Here is a 22,850-nt window from a genome sequence, read left to right as displayed (position 1 = left end):
CACAGCAAATCCTCAACAAATTCATTGTGCCAAACATTCCTAACAAACTAGCCAGGTTGCACAATCTGAAATGTCTGTACTTTCAGCCATTTGAATTGAGAACTCCTGTGCTGACTTTAAACGAGAAATAAGCTGGGTCTCTAAATTCTCAAAAATATCACAAATTCGGTGTTATCACTAATGGAATACATTTCAGTTCATACGAGCCATCACAAACATCCCCCACCTTTTCTCAACCCCCCCCCCCCCCCCCCACCCCGCAGAGCCCCTTAACTCATACTTTACCTTCTCCAACCGCAGGAAGTCATGCAGTTCACCCAACCAAGCCCCTGCCCCTGGTGACGATGCCGACCACCACTCCAGATTCGCCGCCGTGCAATCAGAGAGGCGAAGGCCACAACATCAGCCTTCCTCCTCTCCATGAGCTCTGGCTTCTCTGAAATCCCAAATATCGCCACCATAGGGTCCGGGTCCACCTCCTCCTCCACTATCCTGGCTAAGACTGCGAACATTCCCGCCCAGAACTTCCCAATTTTTCGCAACCCCAAACCGTGTGCGTGATTCGCTGGCCCTCGCCCACACCTCTCACACTCATCTGCTACTCCCGAAAGAACCTACTGATTGTCGCCCGAGTCATATGCACCCAGTGCACCACCTTAAACTGTATTAGGCTTATCCTTGCACAAGAGACGGTCCCATTTACCCTACACAGTGCCTGACTCCATACTCTCCAATTGATCTCCCCTCCCAACTCCACTTCCCATTTTTCCTTGATCTTCACCACCTGCTCGCCTCTCTGCTCTCCCAACCACTTGTATATATCCCCAATTCTTCCCTTTCCTTCCACATCCAGAAGCAGCAGTCGCTCCAGCAGGGTGTATCCCGGCAACCTAGGGAACCCTCTCCAGACCTTTCGTACAAAGACCCTAACATGCAGATACCTGAACTCACTTCCCCATGGCATCTCTACCCCTCTCCCTTAGCTCCTCCAGATTGGTGAACTCTTCCTTCAAATACAGATCCCTCAGCTTGACCAAGCCCCCTCCGGCTATACGAGCCATGTCTAATGGTGCAGGGAAAATGAATCTCTCTGTTACAGTGTGGGGCATTTTCTCTTTAGCGACACGGTAAGGTACCATGTAAGAGACTAATTGTGCTTTGTCATTCAATGTTGCATTTCTGCTAAAGACTTCAGCTGATGGTTTAAGTTCTCGCTGCAACCTTTGAAAAAAATCAAGAGGTTTTCCCCAAACTCACCATGCTTCGTTTTCAAATGCCTTTGAAGTTTTGAGGGTTTTAAACTCTCATTTGCATTGGCATAATAAACAAAGCCACACCTCAAGAAATCGTCTTTATTTTACTGCCTTGTTCCCAATTTCAGTTTGTTCTTAGTCGGCTGTTCACCCGAGGCTCTGGAGCTCTGTATACAGCTCACACTAGCACTCCTTTGTCCTGCCGTTGGCTTTCCTGAGTAGCTCACAAGCGCACTGCTTTGTCCTGCTGTGTACTCTCCTGCGCAGCTCCTGCTGCGTACTCTCCTGCGCAGCTCTCTCCAGCAGATTCATTTATGAGATCCTGGCCTGTTGTGCCTCTGGCCCTCTCTTCCTTATAATAAAATGATCCATGTTCAGTTCTTCACTGTCCTGTTGCCTTGCTTGCTCGCAGCTAGAAAATGGAGAAATCTCTCCTCCGTGATTTGCACCAAAAGCATGACCTGCTCTGTACTGCCGCTTCTGGCGGGAAGACTGCATAGTACGCATTTGAAAGCGGCCGCGGTCAGCATTCTTAACTTAAAGCCAGTTGCTGCAGGCATTCTTAATAGCCGGTTGCGACCGTTGGCCGCTTCTCCTGCGATTGGGAGCCCCATGACCGATTGCTCTGTGACCCTCTCAACACCCGCCGGCAACCCACCACAGTTTGAAAAACCCTGCCTTCAGCTCTCACTGCAATCTTTAATCCTCCTTGTATATTGGGCTGGTGCAAATATTATTATTCAAGAAAGGAATGAAGCATAAAGCTGGTAATAAAAGGCCAATCAATCTAAATTCAGTGGTGAGAAAAATGCCAGAGACAAAATTACTTCTCACTTAGTTAATATGGGGCAGTCAACATGGATTTTTCAAAAATAAATAATGTCTGACTAACCTAGTTATTTGATGAAATATCATGTAGGGTTGATGAAGGTGGATGTTGAAAAAATGGGGCTGGATTCTCCAAAAATGGGGCTATGTCCCCATGCCAGCATTAAAAGGCTGGCATTTCACTCTTGACTTTCCTCAAAGTCCTGAGCGATTTCTCCTACCTGCAGGGGCTGGCAGGGCCCCGGAGTGTTCCTCGCACCTCTGGCTGCGGATATGAGGCTGGTCGGGAGTCCGTGCAAGCGCACAACGGCGGCCTACAGCGACCACGCCGTGCGCGATGGCGGATTCAGATTGCGAACCGTCGTCCAAAACGTAGCCCCCCCCCCCGCCCCGAGATCGCGTCCGCCCATGGATCCATGCCGCCTTACCACTCCCCTGACCGTCCATAAGCCCCCCCCCCCCCAAACAGGGCGGCAGGGAGTCCGCAGCCGCCACCCGAGATTCCCGACGGCCGATACGTGGTTAGAACCACGCCGTCGCAAACTCGGCCAGTTTTGAGCGGAGAATTTCGCCGGGGGGGGGGTCTCTTGTCAATGGCACCCTAGCCATGCCGCGTAGATAGCGAGCGAACAATTCCCGAGCAATTCTCTGGGGACCGGAGAATCGCTTCAGCGGCGCCGGTCCCGATTTCCTCGTAAACGGCCATTCTCCACCCCCGCGCTCAATGTGATTTTGGCGCAGTGCTGCGGAGAATCCAGCCCATGGACTTTCAAAACTAATTTGATAGAAGTGAATCAGAACAGTTCTTTTTCAGAAAGGCACATGGTATCAAAGGGACAATGGTTACTTGTTTTCTGAAATTTACTGAACAAAATTGACTAGGGCGGCATGGTGGCACAGTGGTTAGCACTGTTGCCTCATAACAAGCAAGTCTTTCGGGATTTGTGGGAGGAAACTGAAGCACCCGGAGGAAACCCACGCAGACATGGGGAGAACGTGGAGATTCCGCACAGACAGTGACCCAAGCCGGGAATCGAACCTGGGATCCTGGTGCTGTGAAGCAGGAGTGCTAACCACTGTGCTACCATGCAGCTGTTAAATGAGGGTGTCCTCATTGTGATTATATAGATTACTAGCTGGACCGTATCCAATCATGGAACAGTGAGCACAGGGAGAAGCCATTCAGACCATCATGCTTGTGTGAGCTCTTTGCAATTGTGATATTAGTTAGATTCACTCAACTTTCCCTATAATCTGACAAGGATTTCTATTTCAAACATTTTTCCAATCTCCATTTTTCATGTTATAATAGAGTACAAGTGAATTCGAGATCATCACAACTTGCTGCCTGACATTTTTTTCCTCATGTCACCTGTGGTTCATTTGCCAATTGCCTTAAAACTGTGTCTTCTGGTTGACAATCCCTCTGTTGTGGGAAACAGTTTCTCCTTTTTTATTATAAGAAAACTCTTCAAGATTTTATAGCCCTACCAATGCTTCCCTTAGCCTTCTGTGCTGTAAGGAAATCAGTTCCAATTTCTGTAGTCTCTACTTATCTGAACACTTCTATCTTGATTATATTATGGTTAATCTCCTGTGGACCCTCCGTAATTGTAGTGAGCTACCCAAAATCAGCCAACCACTCCAATTGGGCCTAACCAATACTTTATAAAGGTTTAGCATAACTGGCTTTTGTGTTCTCTGCCTTAATAAAACCAAGGATCCTGTAAACCTTTTAAATTCCCCATTCTAATTGTTCTGCCACTTTCTAAGATTTATGTATGTACACCTCAGGTCTCTCTGTTCCTGCGCTCCCTTTAAAATTGTGGGGTGAATAATGCGATGAATAGCTGGGGACGGGTTCCGCACCCAGAGCTCGGCGGCATACCGACCTCCAGGACCACCTTAAGCGCACCAGATATAGCACTAATTAGGACTTGGAATTTGAGGCCATCATCACACTCAATCAGCGCTGGAGGGCAGGATGTGTGGCCTCTGAGGCTGTTAGCTGTGACCTGGAATGAGATTGAGGCCAGTAATTATCATAGATTATCATAGAATTTACAGTACAGAAGGAGGCCATTTGGCCCATCGAGTCTGCACCGGCTCTTGGAAAGAGCACCCTACCCAAGGTCAACACCTCCATCCTATCCCCATAACCCAGTAACCCCACCCAACACTAAGGGCAATTTTGGACACTAAGGGCAATTTATCATGGCCAATCCACCTTACCTGCACATCTTTGGACTGTGGGAGGAAACCGGAGCATCCGGAGGAAACCCACGCACTCACGGGGAGGATGTGCAGACTCCGCACAGACAGTGACCCAAGCCGGAATCGAACCTGGGATCCTGGAGCTGTGAAGCAATTGTGCTATCCACAATGCTACCATGCTGCCATATTCTAAAGGTACCCTGGCACGGGACAGTATTGGGGAGCCAGCAAATGCCAGCATTGTTCAGAGTTTGGAAGCTCATTTGGACTTCAGCGATTTATAAGTTTTTAAGGTGAGTGTGCATTTATTCGCGTTCTGCTGTCTCCAAACTTTGCCGCTGAGCAGAGGAGTCTTTATTTTTGAATCTGAACAAGTTTTCCACATCTTCGCCACGAAGAGTTATCTGGCTGTTGCATGTTTCCCCCCAGAGATGTCTGAGCCATTGGAGTGAGACAGAAGCAAGAGAGAAGGACCAAACCTTGATTTAATGATGACTCCTTCAGAGCTCTCCTCTGTGCAGTGTCCAACTAACCAATGTAGTTGATGCCATCCGATGGGAAGAGAAATGGAAACAAAATACGTACTACCTGAGAGGAGGTACCTGAGGAGGTCAACAGTGTTGAGCTGGTGTGGAGAACATGGTCTCAATGCCAGAACACGCTCCATGACCTCACGAGAGCAGTTAGCATGAGTTAAGTCCTCCGCGTGTGCAATCTTGTGCCAGTGTGCTACATGGTGTCATTGCAAATGCAGGAGGAAAGTCAGATTAGCTGGGGCTATAGGACACATGATCCAACAGAGCTATTGCTATCAGCAATGATGTCAGTGTGCTCTTAAAACTTTGGTCCAGTTGGAACGTAGGGAATTGACAGACTGCAGATGAGAGATGTGCACAACACCTAGACTGCCAGGCACTTTGCTAATTATGCGTTGGCGGCATGCCATTAAATAAGCTGATAGTGCTAATGAGTGCAATCTTACACACCTTTTCAGGAGAAGCGAGCTTGCAATGTCCGACGGGCTGGATTGGTGGAGTGCGTCGGAATTAGTGATCGTGAATCAATTTGAAGAGCAGGTGTTGATGCTCACTGACACAGAAGCATCCAGGTCCATTGGCAGAGGCGAGATTGGAGGAATGCATGGGTCTGGTGAGATGGCAAAAGGCACAAACTGAGAGTGCAAGTGGGAGGCAGATGGAGATTCGGCATGATGTGGTGAAACTCATCCGGCATTGAAACCCCGGGAAGCTTCATAATTGGAAGCTTTAGATGTCAGTACAAGTATGTATTGAGTCTGCAATTGAGTCTGTGTTGGACGTGAATAATTTTGCAGAGCTTAGTGATTTTGCACTGATATGGCAAGGTCTGTGATGTCTACTGACATCCTTACTTATGTCTCTTTGTCACAGTGAAGCCTCTTCCATGAACCCTCCTCTGGATGCCATGCTGACACTCCAAGGAGAAGGAAGAATCTTGGAGGATTCAGCATTACATCCTCTCTGTCCCAAGCACCATCGTAGATACTGTTACCTCAACAGGGATTTGTACGTCAGAATGGAGACATGTCGGTGGCACGATGGTTAGCACTGCTGCCTCACGGGGCTGAGGATTCTAGTTCGATCCCGGCTTGGGGGTCAATGTCCGTGTAGAGTTTGCACATTCTCGCCGTGTCTGCCAGGGTCTCACCCCCACAACGCAAAGATGTGCAAGGTAGGTGGATTGGCCACACTAAATTGCCAAAAAAATAGAATTAGGTACTCTAAATTTATTTTAAAAAAGAATGGAGATTGGCAGTTTAATGAGGGAACTTGGGGCCGTACGTGCATGTCTTGGGAACTTGGAGGAGTGTCTGTAGTGATCCAGAGACTAAATCCAAGTCGGATGATGAGCCTCGAGTCAAGGTCCATGCCGATTGTGGCAGGCAAAACAGAGGGATGCTATGGCCACGATTGTGGAGGTGTCCATCTAGGCCATGAACATTGTGGCCACCCACTCTTTGGAGCGCCAAACTTCCTGCATGGACAGACTGGAGATTGTCCTGATCGGACAAACAGAACGTATTGCAGCTGCATCATCGGTGTGAGCTCTGACCTGCACACCATTGCTTTGGCTCTGAGTTGAGGTGCCCAGAGGCTGGGAGGCTGAGCACATATCCAGCTCCTGGGACCTCACCAGTATGCCCCATTTAGAATACTGTGAGCAATTTTGGGCCCCACACCTCAGGAAGGACATACTGGCACTGGAGCGGGTCCAGTGGAGATTCACACGGATGATCCCAGGAATGGTAGGCCGAACATACGATGAATGTCTGAGGATCCTGGGATTATATTCATTGGAATTTAGGAGGTTGAGGGGAGATCTAATAGAAACTTACAAGATAATGAATGGCTTAGATAGGGTGGATGTAGGGAAGTTGTTTCCATTAGCAGGGGAGACGAGGACCCGGGCGCACAGCCTTAGAATAAAAGGGAGTCACTTTAGAACAGAGATGAGGAGAAATTTCTTCAGCCAGAGAGTGGTGGGTCTGTGGAATTCATTGCCACGAGGGTGGTGAAGGCCGGGACGTTGAGTGTCTTTAAGACAGAAGTTGATAAATTCTTGATATCTCGAGAAATTAAGGGCTATGGAGAGAGAGCGGGTAAATGGAGTTGAAATTAGCCATGATTGAATGGTGGAGTGGACTCGATGGGCCGAATGGCCTTACTTCCGCTCCTATGTCTTATGGTATGTAGGGAGGACCAAGCGGTCCTAGTGGCAGAGGATGACAGCAGGTACCACCATCTGGAAACACCTCTCAGGGCACTTCTAATGGGGGCAGCATCTCTTCCAATCAACCGCCATTGACTTAGTCTTCGAACAGTGCCATGGCAGCAGAAGATTCTCCTGCCTCACAGCAGAGGTCACCAAAGCGTCAGGCCACTCAAGACTGCAGCTACACAGAGGACGTCCCGAGTAAGTCATCCAGGACAAGGGAGATGGAAAATCGGTATCCCCTTTCCAGTGCAGCAGCAATTGAGGGAGCAGTGCTGTGCCAGACTACTCATAAATGCGCCAGAAAAACTCCACAGTAGTCACCAAGAGGTTCACATCGTTGAGTAGCTTATCCCTGTGAATGTAAATAATGATTGTACGTTTGTAAATAAACCCTCACTTCACAATCCCTCATGCTGATGTTTTAATAGGCAGTGGGACTTGAATCAGGAGAATAATCTCGATGCAGGGCAGGATGCTTCTTGTGTTAATTTTTGGAAAGGGTAGGTTTGTTGACACGATGGAGATATGAGATGCACATTGCTCATGGATAAAGGTTTGGATATATAGCGTTCACGCATCTCTGATTCCGGGACTTTGTAAACTGTTGAAACCTTTGCCTTATTATTGAAAGCTCTACCTTATCAGGGCACACCTGGTGTCACAGCCATCCATGCGATCACAGCCAGAGCCTTCAACCTGAATGTTGCCGCGTTCCCTCACCTCATCCTCTGAGAAGTGGCTCCTATCTGTTGCACCCTCATTGTCCAGGGCATTCCCTCTTTGGATAACAAGGTTACGGAGGGCACAGTATACCACATCCATCAGCAACACATGTGAGGGAGCGTACTGCAGAGCCCCTCCAGATTTCAAAGCATTTGAACCTAATTTTCAAGAGGCTGATGGTCTGCTCGATGATGACCCTGATCTTTCCGTGGATGTCATTGTACCTCCTCTTCTGTTCTGGGCACCCTCAGGTGTCATTAGCCACTCCTCAATGGGTACCCCTTGTCACTTACGAGCCATCCATCCAGGGCTTCAGGCCTGCTGATCTGGCACCTTTGAGTTTCGAAAAATGAAGCAGTTGTGGCTGCTGCCCAGGTACCTGGTGTATACCTGCATGATGTGGCGATGATGACCATAGTCCAGTTGGTTGTTCAATGAGTTTAATCCTTCCTGTTGATGAAGGTGCAGGACTGTCGAGCAGAAGCCTTTCTGACATGAGTACAATCAATAGCTCCCTACACACCCTTGGGAAACCTGCAATCATCACAAAACTTTTGGTTCTATCCAGTTCACTCTGTTCATCCAGTGTGAAGGAGATGTAATTCCCTGCCCTTTAAAATATAGCATCAGTGAAGGCATTGATGCAGTGGTGTGCAGCAGGCTGCATTATGTCACTGAGGTATCCACATGCTGCCTGAAAGGAGCCTGTCACGAAGGGCTGAGCATGAAAGTGATTTTTCGAGCTCCAGGCATCGGATGTCCCTCCAACACAGTTGGAGGAGATCTCCCCTACGAACATATCACGGAGTGGTGTGACTCTTGATAGCCTGAGCCTTCTCTCACAGAGAGTCTCTGACATCTGCAGATAGCTCAGTCCTGGCCCCGAGGTGCTGCATAAGACCGCACACTACTCCACCAAGGATGTATGACGTCTTCATTACCCTCTTGGTCTGACACAGTGCTGGCCCCTTCATGAACCACTAGTGCATCCTGGACCTTCTGCTCTGTCCTTCTTCCTCACTCTCTCCACCACCACCACTTCCTCCCTGGAGCTTGTAACTCCCACTGAGACCACAATGCAGATTTTTCTCAGCTACTTTAAAGCTTTGGATGATGGACAAGAATTGAATGGAGTACTTGGGTGGATAAAAGACCTCTAATTAATATGAGTTAATGCGTCTAATGAATCTAATTAATATGTGCCTTGAATGAGTCAATCCCAGCAGTTACAGAACTCTGAACTGCTAAGATGAGACTCGGCTCAGCTATACCTTTTAAGCCTGCACTAATAAGTTTCCTCAGGAAAAACTGAGAACTTCCATTTGGTGTAATTCAGACTCTGTAAGCGTCTTATTGCTGACACAATATATTATTGCTGTGAATTGGGTCATTAACAACCATAAATACCTACTTAAATGAAATTTGAATAATAATAATCTAATAATCTTTATTATTGTCACAAGTAGGCTTACATTAACACTGCAATGAAGTTACTGTGATAATCCCCGAGTCGCCACACTCCGGTGTCTGTTCGGGTACATAGAGGGAGATTTTAGAATGTCCAATTCACCTAACAAACACATCTTTTGGGACTTATGGGAGGAAACCGGAGCACCCGGAAGAAACCTACGCAGACATGTGGAAAACGTGCAGACTCTGCACAGACAGTGACCCAAGCGGGAATTGAACCCGGGACTCTGGCGCTGTGAAGCAGCAGTGCTAACCACTGTTCTACCGTGCCACCCACAATAAAGCGGGCGGGCTCCCAATTTTAAGCCCACCTGCCTGCCATATGACCCGACGTCACCATGCCCGATAATATATCTCCAGAGGTAGGGAATTGAGAGCATATCATTTCATCATCTTATTCTTCCTACCAAAATTAATTATTTCTCACTTCTTTGCATTAAATTTTACCTGCTTGAGTCTTCCCATTTCACTATATGTCCTGAAATCTTTTACTATACTCTTCACTGTTTGCTACGTTTGAGTTTTATGTCATGAGCAAACTTTGATATAGTGCCATTTATACCGAAGTTGAGGTCATCAATATATATCATGAAGAATAGTAGTCTTTATGACTACTGCACCTGGGGGCTCCCCACTAGTTTGAAAAACGACTGTTCACTACTACTTTCTGCTTTCTTTCTCTCAGCCAATTTGGTATCCATGCAGCAATTTAATTTGATGAGCTTTAATTTTGCTAGTAATTCTATTATGTGCTAGTCTATAAAACAACATTTTGAAAATTAATTTTCACATCAGTTTCACTGCCCTCATCAACCTCCTCCATTACTTCACCAAAAAAAAAATCTCAAATCAGGTTAATCAAACACAATTTGTACACACTTCTGTGGAAGAATCACATGGATTTGAAACGTTCACTCTGGTTCTCTCTCTCTCTCCATACATACTGTCAGACCTGAGTTTATCCAGCATTTTCTGTTTCTATTTCACAATTTGGGTATCACACATTTGTGCTGACTTCATTCATTTGTCTATACTTTTCCAAATGCCAAATAATTTTGTGCTAGATTGTTGGCATTAAAAGTTTCCTAACCACTAGATTTAGGCTGAATGGCCTATTCTTCAAAATAGTGAGATTATTTCCACTTGTTCACTTTGTATGCAGCAGGAAAGTGATCCAATACAGTACGCACAGCACATACCCTAGGTAAGATGCAGAAACCCATGAGTCCGAGCTTGCCATTTCCGAACCACGTTGTTACAGTACAGCCAAGACAATGGTAATTACCTTTTCATATGAAGAGGTATATACTCTTAATATGAACAGGTACATAGAAAAGCAAGATAACATTTAACATGGACATGTGCAGGCTGCCTGTCAAGCTCCTCCCAAGAAACAGTTGGGTGATATAAATTGCTGTGTTTTCAGCATTTTATATCAGAATTTTGTTTTGAAAGTATCTGCAGCATGTACGTACGAACATATAATTTTGAAATAACTGAGCGATCGCATGTATCAGCAACGGTGCCATCAGGCAACACCTACACACCATTGACCTGTTCACAAACGCTAAGTTCAAGTCAACTTACAGGCCTTACAAAAGTGAACTCGAGCAGATAATGCAAGATCATGCAGGGCGCCGCAGCTATTTCTCTAAGGTTGAACTTGACAATACACTGCATTGGTTCATGACCCACGCCATCGCGACACACGCCGGCCAAACTTCGCGACACATGCTCGCTGACCTTCGTGACCCACTCTGGCTGACATTCGCGACCCACCATTTTCTCTTACTTTTAAAGCGAGAGGTGAGCCTGCTTGGTCCTCATGATCTCACTCCAATCAGGTTCACAGGAGGTGAGCGTGGATTTCGTACCTCAGTTGGTAAACTCTGAGTAGCTCCCCTGTTGACTGATCATTACAGTAACTCTTCCAAGTGGATGAAGTCCACCGTCAGAGGGATTGACTGGTCACTGTTTTGATTAAATGCTTTAATGTAGTCTAATGTAGTCTAAAATGTCAGCAAAAACCTAGCGCCACCCTTCAGTATACAGAGGGCGACGTTATGATGATTTCCCATGGCTTTCATTATATCCCTTGCCAAATATTCAGTTCTGTCCATGATTAAACTATGAGGAATATGTACTCTCTCCAGATCATTACAGTGATGTTTCGGGATGCAAAACAGATCAAGGTCATAGCCTTGTTCACGACCAGTGATCACCATGCAGTCAGCTGCCGCCATGCAGCGATCGCACTTTGACCCCGGGTTCAGGTTCCAACACTCCCGGGCCACATGCACACTGATGAGCGGACACGCATGCGCAGTGCGCCCGCATTTTTTTAGCTGGTCATGGCCGCCATTTTCAAAACCGCTCGCAGCCGGCATTGTTAAAAGCCAGCTGTTGCGTGTGAATTCCCACGATCGGGAACGTCGCGATGGCTGGCTCCGCGACCCACTCGACACCTGCCCCCCACTTTGAAAATGCCTGGTCTAGCTCATGAACACGATGACATAACAGATTGGCTGAAAACTGGAAGTATACCATATGGTTGCTGTTCACGCCATCAAACTAGACACTAGGTGAGAATTGAAGTGACTGATGTGGCATTTTTGTGGGGCACAAATTCGTAACAGGTTTATTCAATAGAAGGAGTGGAGATGGGGTTCACCTTTTATATTACGAAGTGAACAGTGCCATGACTTCCATACTTAATAGTGTCAGTGATATCATTTGTCACAGAGATCATTGGCTTTCTGCATAATTACTTTGCAGCTCTTCATGGTAAAGATCTCTGTGTCGCTCTCTCTTACACTCGCTCCTTTTCTCCCATACCACTTTCCTTTGATTGTCTGCCTGATCTCCTCTATCGCCTTGATCTTCTGCCTCGCCAATCCCTGGTACCTCTTTCTACTCCCCACCCCACCCTCCTCTGATCTCTCTCTCTCCTCCCCACCTCCTTCCGATTCATCTCTTTTGATCCCCGCATCCCCACGCTGCCCACTTCAGATTTCTTCTCTTGATACAGAAAAGTAGCAAAATGGGAGGAAACATGCATCAGGCCAAGGCTATAGCTATACCTTCAGCTACATTTATGCATGACTGCAGCATTGGGCAGGGTTGGGGATGTTGGTCGAGCGTTTAGGCTCAGCACACAGCCCCCACCACCCCCTCTCACCCACCACCAAAAGTACTGCCAGTATTCAGAGTTTGAAATAAAGCAGTACTTCTTTGGAAACAAATATGAAATGTGACATTTTGCTCCCCAAAAGTCCAGCATTTAAATTGGTATGCCATTAAATCTTTCTGAACCAGTTTATTGGAGGATCACAAAGGGCACATCTAAGTTGTTTTATTTTGTACAGTTGGCATAATTAAATGACCATATACAAAATTGACCCCATGGTCAAACAAGTTCTGAGAATTCTACTTGAGTGAATATTTCCAGCAATATTTTCAATATGATGTTTATATCTACAATCATGAGAGCTATCTTGATAGTACCAGAGTTGATGCCCACTGTTTTGCTCAGTGACACCTGTCCAATATGAACATTTATGGAAAATTCATTAATAATGCAGCGGAGCTTTTTGGTTTTGGTTCCCTAGTTTTGCAAAAACCTAGGAAGCGATCAACCGGCCAAGTTGCACCTGAACAGGAGTGCAACACGACTGGTAGATGCTGGGCGAGGCCTCCAGCGGGCTTGCTGACAGCCATTAGGCCTCACGAGATCTACCCAGGTCTCATGACATGTTGCAATCAGGATCCCGGTCACAATGGGCGAGACGAAGCATCGCACGCCTAAGTATGCTTAAAAACTGTTTAGGCGTGCAGACTCGGGAGCTATCAGGCACCCGGCATCTACTGGCCTCCGCATAGTGACCCCAGCTGGGAACCATTCAGTACTGGTCCACACAAATGTGGACCAGGCGGAACGGCACCCAGGGGGGCTCCCAGGCCATCTGAGGCCCCTGGGTGGTCAGGGTCAGTGCAAGGTGGCCCTCTGGCCCTCTTTCTGGAACACGGGCGCCTTGACTGCCAGGCTACCACCTGGGTACTAACACCCTGGCACTGCCAAGGTGCTCGGGGGCACCGCCAAGCTGGCGGGAGCACTGCCAGAGAGGCAGGGCCAGAGTGGCACGGCCAGGGGCCTGGGGGTGTCATGCCCATGAAAGGGGGGGTGGGGGAATGAAGGGTGGGAGATGCAGGACAAGTATGAAGGGTGAAGGTGATGAACGGTGGGAATCCTGATTGGGGAGGGCTAAAGGGGGCGCGGGAAGGCCTGAAAAGGGGGGCCCTCGGTGACCCAATAGCGGGGTGTCATCACTTGGAGGGGGGTGCGCATGTGTTTGTGGGGGATGACACTGCCTGCGGGTAGGGGTGTGGGGACCCTCAAGCTCACTTAGAGACCAGGGCACCCTTTCAAAATGGTGGCCTGATCTCTGAGGAGCCAGTCTGTCTAGCGAGTTCAGCTCCCCAGTGGTGAAAATAATTGTAAGTGTGGGCTAGCCCGGTGAAAAACCCCCCAGAGCCTCCAAAAAGTAACTAAGTGTGGTTAGATAACGGTGGCGAACCCGCCGACTGAGCCAGGAAGAAACTCCCAGCATGGTAGCACAAGTGGATAGCACTGTGGCTTCACAGCGCCAGGGTCCCAGGTTCGATTCCCCGCTGGGTCACTGTCCATGCTGAGTCTGCATGTTCTCCCCGTGTTTGCTTGGGTTTCCTCCGGGTGCTCCGGTTTCCTCCCACAGCCCAAAGACGTGCAGGCTAGGTGGATTGGCCATGATAAAATGCCCTTAGTGACCAAAAAAGGTTAGATGGGGTTATTGGGTTATGGGGATAGGGTGGAAGTGAGGGCTTGAGTGGGTTGGTGCAGACTCAATGGGCCGAATGGCCCCCTTCTACACTATGTTCTATGTTCTAAATTCCCGCCGCCAATGACACTTGGAAACTTTTACGTTGGATCACGCCCATAGACACCGAACATATGTCTTTAAATCTTTCAACATAATTAGGCCAATGAACCTTGTGTTAGTGACCTGGCTTGGAATATTTTTTCAAGATTATTATTAGATATTTGTGAAGAATCATGCATTTAATTAAGTGTTTCGGTATTACTGTAGTACGAATCTTAGTTGGAACTTTTCGAGTTCCCATCCCTCAAGAAGATTGGATTTGCAGTGAAAACACCCATCTGTTTTGTTAATTAATAATATAATAATAATCACTTGTTGTCACAAGTAGGCTTCAATGAAGTTAGTGTGAAAAGCTCCTTGACGCCACATTACGGCACCTGTTCGGGAAGGCCGGTACGGGAATTGAACCCGCGCTGCTACCTCGTTACAAGCCAGCTGTTTAGCCCACTGTGCTAAACCAGCCCCTGGTTTTAAATGGTATAATACGCTAGTCAATAGAAGTTGGGGGAGAGTGGGAATGTTGTTTTTTTTCCCACCAAGGTTGGTGTAATAGGGGCGTAACCTGCCCACACTGTGAGAACCTTCCCCAAGATCATGCCTTCCACCGGGCCTCCAAAATCTATCCCCCTGCCCCACTCCCGAGAGTACCCGATGCCTCCCGTCCAGGAGGACTCGCATTGTCCTATTTCAATGAAATTTCTTCATTGGGCTCCTTGCAGTCTTAGCACCACCCACTGGAGCTATTGGAACTGCAAGAGCTGCCAGTCGATCAGATCAGCTGGCTACTCTTGAGGGTGAACTTATTTCCGCTGAGGGATGGAAGTCCAACCCTCAACTTGTTAAGTCATCCACACTATTATCACTGTGCTCCTTTTTAAAGTTGGTAATTTTTGTGCCGGTCTTTCTTCCAGCGGGTGAGGAGGGGAGGGAAACCATATGCCCCATGCAACTAAAGTTCAGCCTGGTGTCATGTCCATTTGCTGTATACACATACACACCAGATGTCACGAGTTGGCTTGTTTGCCATGTTTCATGTTCTTTAGTGCTATTAGTAAAGTTGATGTATCATGTATATTATAATACTGTTCATTTGTGAATATTTTAGTATTAACTATATAGCTCCAGTAATTTATTTTTTCAGAAAAACTGAAAATGAAACATTAGACGGATGCTTGAAATTGCATAGATAATTGTGCACTCTTGTAGACTTGGTATCTTAAATTCGTCAACACTTTGGTTGATTAATTTTAGAGCATCACTTGGAATTTGCATAAAGTAAATTATTACTGCTATGGTTAGTAATGTAAATGGCTACTGGGTATATGTCAAATGTATAAAAGGTTTCATAAAGGTATAGCTTGTATTCCAATCTGTTAATTAACAGCATGAAAGTTGTGAAATATTGCAATTCTACCAAACCATGGATATGTCTACTTTGTCATGCAGATAATGGAGAATGCAGAAATCAACAACATTATCAAGATAGTTGGTCTGCAGTACAAGAAAAGTTACGATGATGCAGAGTCTCTGAAATCTCTTCGCTATGGCAAGATTATGATCATGACTGATCAGGTATGAATGAGTATTAATCAAAAGAATGTAAGAATAGTGATAACATTATATAAAATAGTGAGAACTATATTGCAGCTGCATACAAATATTCCGTATACTAGCCAATCTCCCAAGGCATCACATACATTTTTCAGAGACGATGATCACTGTTATTAATTAAATATCAGTTAGGTGTTAAATTATATTCAGGTGATAGGTATGAATTAGGAACTCACCTGTGCTTATGGCTATCTGAGCTCTAGCAACTACTGCCTGTCTCTGCTGTCTTTGTATTGCTGTTTCTCTCTTCTCTCTTTTCTCTTCTGTTGTTATCACTTGACCTTCACTCTTTCAGTTATTTTTGCTTTTTCATCTTTTTTTTTCCTTGGTAGGATGGTAAGTGATGTTGCGGGGAAGAGTATCACAATAGCTGCAGACTTCATCTGTGTGTGCGGGATTTGGTAAAATGTGGCTCTGTGCTTACCTTCCCATTCTGTACCCGATTCCTTTTATCCCTCAAATGGCCTCTCCTCATCAGCCTCTTGCTTCTGCCACTACTCTTAACTTTCTTTTGACTGCCCACCCAACCCTTGTATTCTGCTTTTCTGCTTGATCTATTCTCAATTAACTCCCTCCTACCTACTCACCCCAAAGATAGGTAAAAGAAAGAGCAGAAGGCCATTCCCATAATTAATCTAACTCCGTTCCTTTCTTTAATTTTCTTTCTGTTTCACTCAGAGTGAATTTGCTTTCAATATTCAATTTACTTTAAAAATAAATTAAAATAAAACAAACATCCAGACATAGGAACAGCTTCTTCCCCACAGCTACTTGACTCCTCAACGACTCTCCCTTGGACTGTTCCCTGTAAGAACACTATTCACAACGCCCTATGCTGCTCTTGTTTGGCCCTTGTTTCGCACTGTAACCAATCACTATTGTTGATGTACCATTGTCAATGTACTCTGTCGATTATTCTTTTGTCTACTATGTACATACTGTATGTTCCTTTGGCCGCAGAAAAATATTTTTCACTGTACTTCGGTACATGTGACAATAAATATCTTTCAAACAAGGAAAGTATAGCAGTCAAGGAGTCCAGAAAAGAAAGTGAAAAATGGTTTATTAGGAAAAGTATATACATGCAACAGTAAAAGTCCCAGCCGGAACCATTCTGGAATACCGGCTGCTACCTAGGCCAGCTTTTATCATGTGGAATTAACGAGCCCTCTGAAGTGCGGGCAAGCTCGTACACCATGAGGCTCATGGGGAGATTAATCGGGTCGTTCTCATGGGGGTTGTAACAGACGGAAATTGACTTTTCTTTCTCATCCCTACTTCCAACCAATTTCATGGTTGAAAATCATAATATCTGTTTCACTGTTGGCTAAATTTCCAATAAATAGTGCCTTTGACAAAGTAATCAGGATGTCCCAAAGAACTTAATTACGAATGAAATGCTTTTGAAATGCAGTCACTATAGGAAATATGGCAGCAGATTTATGCACAGCAATGGTCCAAAAACAGCGATGAGAAAAATGACTTGATACTAAGGTTGTTGGCTGAAAAATATATGTCATCAACTTCTCTGCTGTTCTTCAACTAGTGCAACAGTAAGAAAGACTGGCGTCTCAAAGCATTTTCCAGCCAAATAAAAACTTTCTGAAGTGTAGTCACTGTTGTAATACAGGAAACTTGACAACTAATTTGCACACAGCAAACCCTTACAAACAACAATGTGATAATGCTTTTGCAATGTCAGTTGAGGGATAAATATTGGCTAGGACATTGGGATAACTCCCCTGCTCACATTCAAAATAGTGGCATGGAATATTTTACATCTGCCTGAACTTGGTTTAACATCGCTTCTGAAAGACAGCAATGGCGGCAGTGCAGGGCTCCCTCAGTATTGCATTGGAGTGTCAGCTTTGAATATTTGTGATCTTCTGTGTTCACCAGAGAGGGCCAGCAGTCGTGGATTTAACATCTCATCCAAAAATACAGTGGCTTTGACACTGCAGCACTTCCTCAGTACTATGCTGAAGTGAAAATCCAAATTATATGCTCAGCAGCATCTTGGGTTAGCACATTTAACATGGCAAAAGATGCCAAGGTGATTAACAGGAGCATATTCAGACAAAAATTATCATTGACCCAATAATAATCAAATCCTTGGTTAAACAAATAGTTTTGAACAAAGTCTTAGAGCTGGAGAGTGTAAGGAAGGAATTCCAGAACATGGCCTAAATGGCTGAAGGCATAGCTGCCAATGATGGGTCAAAGAAGTGGCTGATGTAGGGGCCTGAGCTGCAGGATACAGAGTTCATGGAGGACTGTCAGTTTGGAAGTGGCTGCAGACATGGGAGGGGTGAGACCATGCTGGGAATTGAATACGAAGCCAAGAATTTAAAAATTGAAGTGCTAGTACACAAGAATTCAAATTAGATCAGCAAGCACACCAATGATAGGTTAATGGGACTGAGTGTGAGTTATGGTAAAGACAGCAGAGTTTGGGTGAATGCAGAACACTAAAATAGTTGAGGCTGGAACTGTATATACAATACATTAGGATTTCAGCTGGAAGTGGGCTGAGGTAGTGATGGAAACGGGCGATATAAGGGAGGTAAAAATAGACATTCTTGGTGTTCGAGAGGATATGAGATTAGAAGCTTAGCTCCAGATGAAATACTAGTATGACAGTTATGAGGTAAATTAATCACCTGAGTGAAATCAATTTCTTCCGTTTGTCTTGCTGCGATATAGTTGTGGAACTGATGTTGTCAGAATGTCCATATTTAACAGCCTAGTTCTTGACCAGTGCTCAGAACATCATAGAAGGACCCAGTCACCACCTTACAAGGATAGATCCTCTATTACAGGTTGGCTTTAGAATTTTTGAAATAAATGGATTATCCAGAACAAATTGCTGCTGTTTAGGCTGCAGGAGTTGGGTTGTGTCTTCCTGGAATCTATTAATTTCCTGATGTTAGCTTTAGTTTGCCTTCCAACCATTTCCTCTCAAAAAACATTGCTTCAAAGTTATTTGTGTCCATCTTACTGGCAAAGGATATGTTTAATGGGGCTAATGGAATTGGCCCATTTAGATAAGATTTATTAACACAGATTGAGTGTTACAGATTGTAGAGTCCCCTCACGAACTCCTTCTAATCATTTAGGTCTTCAGGTGGCTTATCCCACTGAAGCAGTAATTCAACTTTTTTTGGGTGAAACATTCCTAGCAACTTGAATGCTTCCATGTCAAATGGGGAAAAAAAAGATAATTTATTGGTAATTGTGACTACCACTTTAATCACTTGTGACTGCTGTCTGCCAATTAGTGGATTATTTGTGTTCAGCTGCATGTTTTGTGCTTTTGCTGTAATTGAATATTGACAGGATATTCTCTAATTGATGTCACTAGAGCAGCCTAACAAAAAGAGGGCTCAGATCTATGGGTCTCATTCAAATCATGTTGCTACTGCCACACTCTGCGAATCCAGGCTTTGCTGAACTGCTGTCTAATTTCACTTCCCTGTTTCAATGCCAGCTAATACCTCGTTCATCAATCCAAGTACTGTTCTGCAGTTCACCAACTTCTAGCTTCAGATTTCACTGTAATAACATAAAAAGGTAAAGACCACATGGCAGTGTAATGTGCATGCCACCCCCCTTCATTCACACGGAGAGCCCCTGATTGTGGCTGCAAGTGTATTATCGGCAGTAAAAGGAAGAGAAGACGTGGACATCTAGAAAGAATGGTAGTCAAGTGTGAAGGAGGTATACAGAAAGAGGGAGAGAAATATACAAAAAGACAATGGAGGATCAAGTGCTCCAGTGTCCAGGCCATTTATCGCTCAACAAACAAAACCAAAACAGAATAATCAGTCATTTATCTCTTTGCCATTCATGGGACTTGGCTGCAAAGCAATTGGTTGCTTCACTTTCCACCTTCAAAATTACTACACACCAAAATAATTAATTGACATTAAAATGCTTTGAACATCAGAACTAGGAACAGGAGTAGGCCATCTGGCCCCTCGAGCCTGCTCCGCCATTTAATGAGATCATGGCTGATCTTTGTGGACTCAGCTCCACTCTCCGGCCCTTACACCATATCCCCGAATCCCTTTACTCTTTAGAAAGGCATCTATCTTTTTCCTTAAAAACATTTAAAGAAGGAGCCTCAACTGCTTCACTGGGTAAGGAATTCCAGAGATTCACAACCCTTTGGGTGAAGAAGTTCCTCCTACACTCTGTCCTAAATCTACCTTTGGGGCGGCTTCAGTGAGAAAGGCACTATATAAAGACAAATATTTTATTTTCTTTGTGCTCCCTGTGAGAGCACTGCTCCCAACTGAATGCCTTGGATCATGGGATGCCTTCCGAAGATGGAATGCAGAAAAACAGTTGGAAACAGAGACGTACCAATAAGAGAATCTCAAATATATTGAGAGGTAGATCAACTTGCAGACAAGAAAGAAGAACAAATTTAGTATGAAATAAATCGAAGAAAGATTATGAATGGAATCTTCTGCTCTTCCACCCCCACCCCAGCCCAATTTGGTGGTAGGAAGAGCATTTAATAGTGTGGGAGGGCCATACTCGGGGCCATCCCAATTAAATCCATGGTGGGAAAGCCTGTGGAGGGGTGGGTGCAGTACCAGCAACAGCCACTGCCTCCTGAGTGGCACTGCTGAGTAGAATCTACAGTGCCATTCAGCCCATCACTGGCCCTTGGAAAGAACATCCCACTTAAGCCCACGCCTCCACCCTATCCCCATAACACAGTAACCCCACCTAACCTTTTGGACACTAAGGGGCATGACCAATCCACCTAACCTGCACATCTTTGGACTATGGGAGGAATCCGGAGCACCCCAGAGGAAACCCACGCAGACACAGGCAGAAAGTGCAAACTCCACACAGACAGTCACCCGAGGCTGGAATAGAATCCGGGTGCCTGGAGCTGTTAGGTAACAGTGCTAGCCACTGTGCTGCGGGAGAAAAGATTCTGGCTTCTGATTGGCTGGAGGATCTCGGCAGGCAGGACTTCAGTCCTTTATCATAGAGGCAGGCCTGCCACTGGACTGTTAAGTGCCTGAGTGACACAAAATGCAATGGACTTTCTCGGAAAGTGATGTGGGGCTCTCGTCTCTTCTCCATCAAATGATCATGACCCCATTACCGCCACACGATTCCACCTTTTGTTTAATTTTGTCTGAGGACTGATATGGGAAATTAATTAGTTAATTTTTGTTGTACAATTCATGAATTTTGTCGATTTGTCACTATGACTAACTTGAAAGTTGGTATGATTTTGCATATCTTTAAATGTTACAGGATCAGGATGGCTCTCACATCAAAGGCTTGCTGATTAACTTCTTTCATCATAACTGGCCATCTCTTCTGAGACATCAATTCTTGGAGGAATTCATTACACCTATAGTAAAGGCTAGTTAAACCTTAAAATTACTGTCGTTTTCACAGAATAGTCTATAATTTTAATTGCCATTGATCAAAATATGGTTTTAATATGTTATTTTCCCAATAAAGGCTACCAAAAATAAACAAGAATTGGCATTCTACAGCATTCCTGAATTTGATGAATGGAAAAAGCAAATGGAAAACAACAAATCTTGGAAAGTGAAATACTATAAAGGTTTGTAATGTAAAAGCTTTACTCAAAAGCAAAAAGCACAGGAGGTGAGGGAAATCGTGACTTAATTTAGAAATTTTGTATTTTTGCACAGCTGTGAACACATTCTCTTAATGCTGATATACTCTCGAACTGGAGTTGAGTTTCATTCTGCCAATAGCAGGTACCCGCTAGAGCTAATGTTAAGTAAAAACCATAGGAAATGCACATCTAAAGTGACTGGAATATATGATGTCTCACACAGGTCTCGGTACCAGTACATCAAAAGAAGCAAAAGAATACTTTGCTGATATGGACAGACATCGCGTAATGTTTAGATACACTGGCCCGGAGGACGATGCGGCAATTACCCTGGTATTACACATAACTGTATTACAGAAATCACAACTTGTCAAAGTTTTAAATGTCAATGTTTAAGGGCAAACCCAACATTTATATCTCAATTTCAGCATAAATATTGGCCGAGACATACTGGCCACGGTGCACTCGAACAGGAGTGTGACATGGCCAGTAGATGCCGGGTGAAGCCTCCCATGGGCTTCCCGGCAGTCAGTACGCCTCGCGAGTTTTACCCAGGCCTTGTGAGGCGTCGAGATCAGGAACCCGCCCATAATGGGCATGACCAAGCCGTGCTCGCTTAAGTAAGTCTTAAACCTACTAGGCCTACTCACCCTAGATCTATCAGCCTCCCGGCAACCAATGGCATCCCAGGGAGTCCCCAGCCGGGCGCCGTTTAGTATTGGTCCACACAAATGTGGACCAGGTGAAACGGCACCCGGGGGGGGAGCTCCCATCGGAAGCCCCTAAGTTGTCAGGGGTAAGGCAAGTTGGCCCGCTAGCCCTCCCTCTGGAACATGGAAACCGTGGCACTGCCAGGCTGCCACCGTGGCACTGCCACCCTGACACTGCCAAGGGTGCCAGGGTGGCACAGCCAAGAGCCAGGGCCCGAGGGGGGCTTTGCTCATGAAGGGAGGGTAGAGGGGGTATGAAGGTGGGGTGCATGGCAGGTAAGGGGCCGTGGAGTTTGGGGACCACAAGCTCACTTAGAGATCTGGGCGCCCTTTCAAAATGGTGGCCTGATCTCTGAGGAGCCGGTCTGGCCAACGAGTTGAGCTCCCCAGTGATGAAGAAGCGTGGGCTAAATCGGCGAGAAACTCTCCGGGGCCTAAAAAGTGTCGTTAGATAGCAGTGGGGAACTCACCGGCAGAGCCGGGGGGAAACTTCCAGCAAACCCGCCATAAATGTCTCTTAGAAACTTTTCCATTAGATTGCACCCGTTGTATTTAAACATTGTGATACCAATATTGCCATTCATTTCAGGATAATGCATTAAAATAAACACCTGTTTATTGAAAGCACAAAAATTAGTTTGTGATTCAAAGTGTTTCATTGGCAGACATTTCTTTAAGTTAAGCCATGATTTAATTGATTAGCTGTATATTTGATGAAGCATTCCTTAGTGGTATTGCAACTTAATGGATAATT

At 45.5% G+C, this 22,850-nt stretch overlaps 1 protein-coding gene across 6 annotated transcripts in view; it reads left to right on the top strand.

Annotated features, from left to right (window-relative positions):
* Positions 1 to 22,850, top strand: part of LOC140425238 (DNA topoisomerase 2-beta-like) — a 254,600-nt gene that overhangs the window by 102,286 nt on the left and 129,464 nt on the right. For all 6 annotated transcript variants that reach the window (XM_072509323.1, XM_072509327.1, XM_072509325.1 and 3 more), the window contains 4 exons: positions 15,605 to 15,730; positions 21,050 to 21,160; positions 21,263 to 21,368; positions 21,610 to 21,719. In XM_072509323.1, coding sequence (XP_072365424.1) covers positions 15,605 to 15,730; positions 21,050 to 21,160; positions 21,263 to 21,368; positions 21,610 to 21,719 — 453 coding nt within the window. The remainder of the gene's footprint in view (positions 1 to 15,604; positions 15,731 to 21,049; positions 21,161 to 21,262; positions 21,369 to 21,609; positions 21,720 to 22,850) is intronic.

Source organism: Scyliorhinus torazame, chromosome 6 (assembly GCF_047496885.1).
Source record: "Scyliorhinus torazame isolate Kashiwa2021f chromosome 6, sScyTor2.1, whole genome shotgun sequence".
NCBI lineage: Eukaryota > Metazoa > Chordata > Chondrichthyes > Carcharhiniformes > Scyliorhinidae > Scyliorhinus > Scyliorhinus torazame.
Note: the sequence above shows the minus strand (reverse complement) of the source record. Positions and strands in the feature narration are given on the sequence as shown.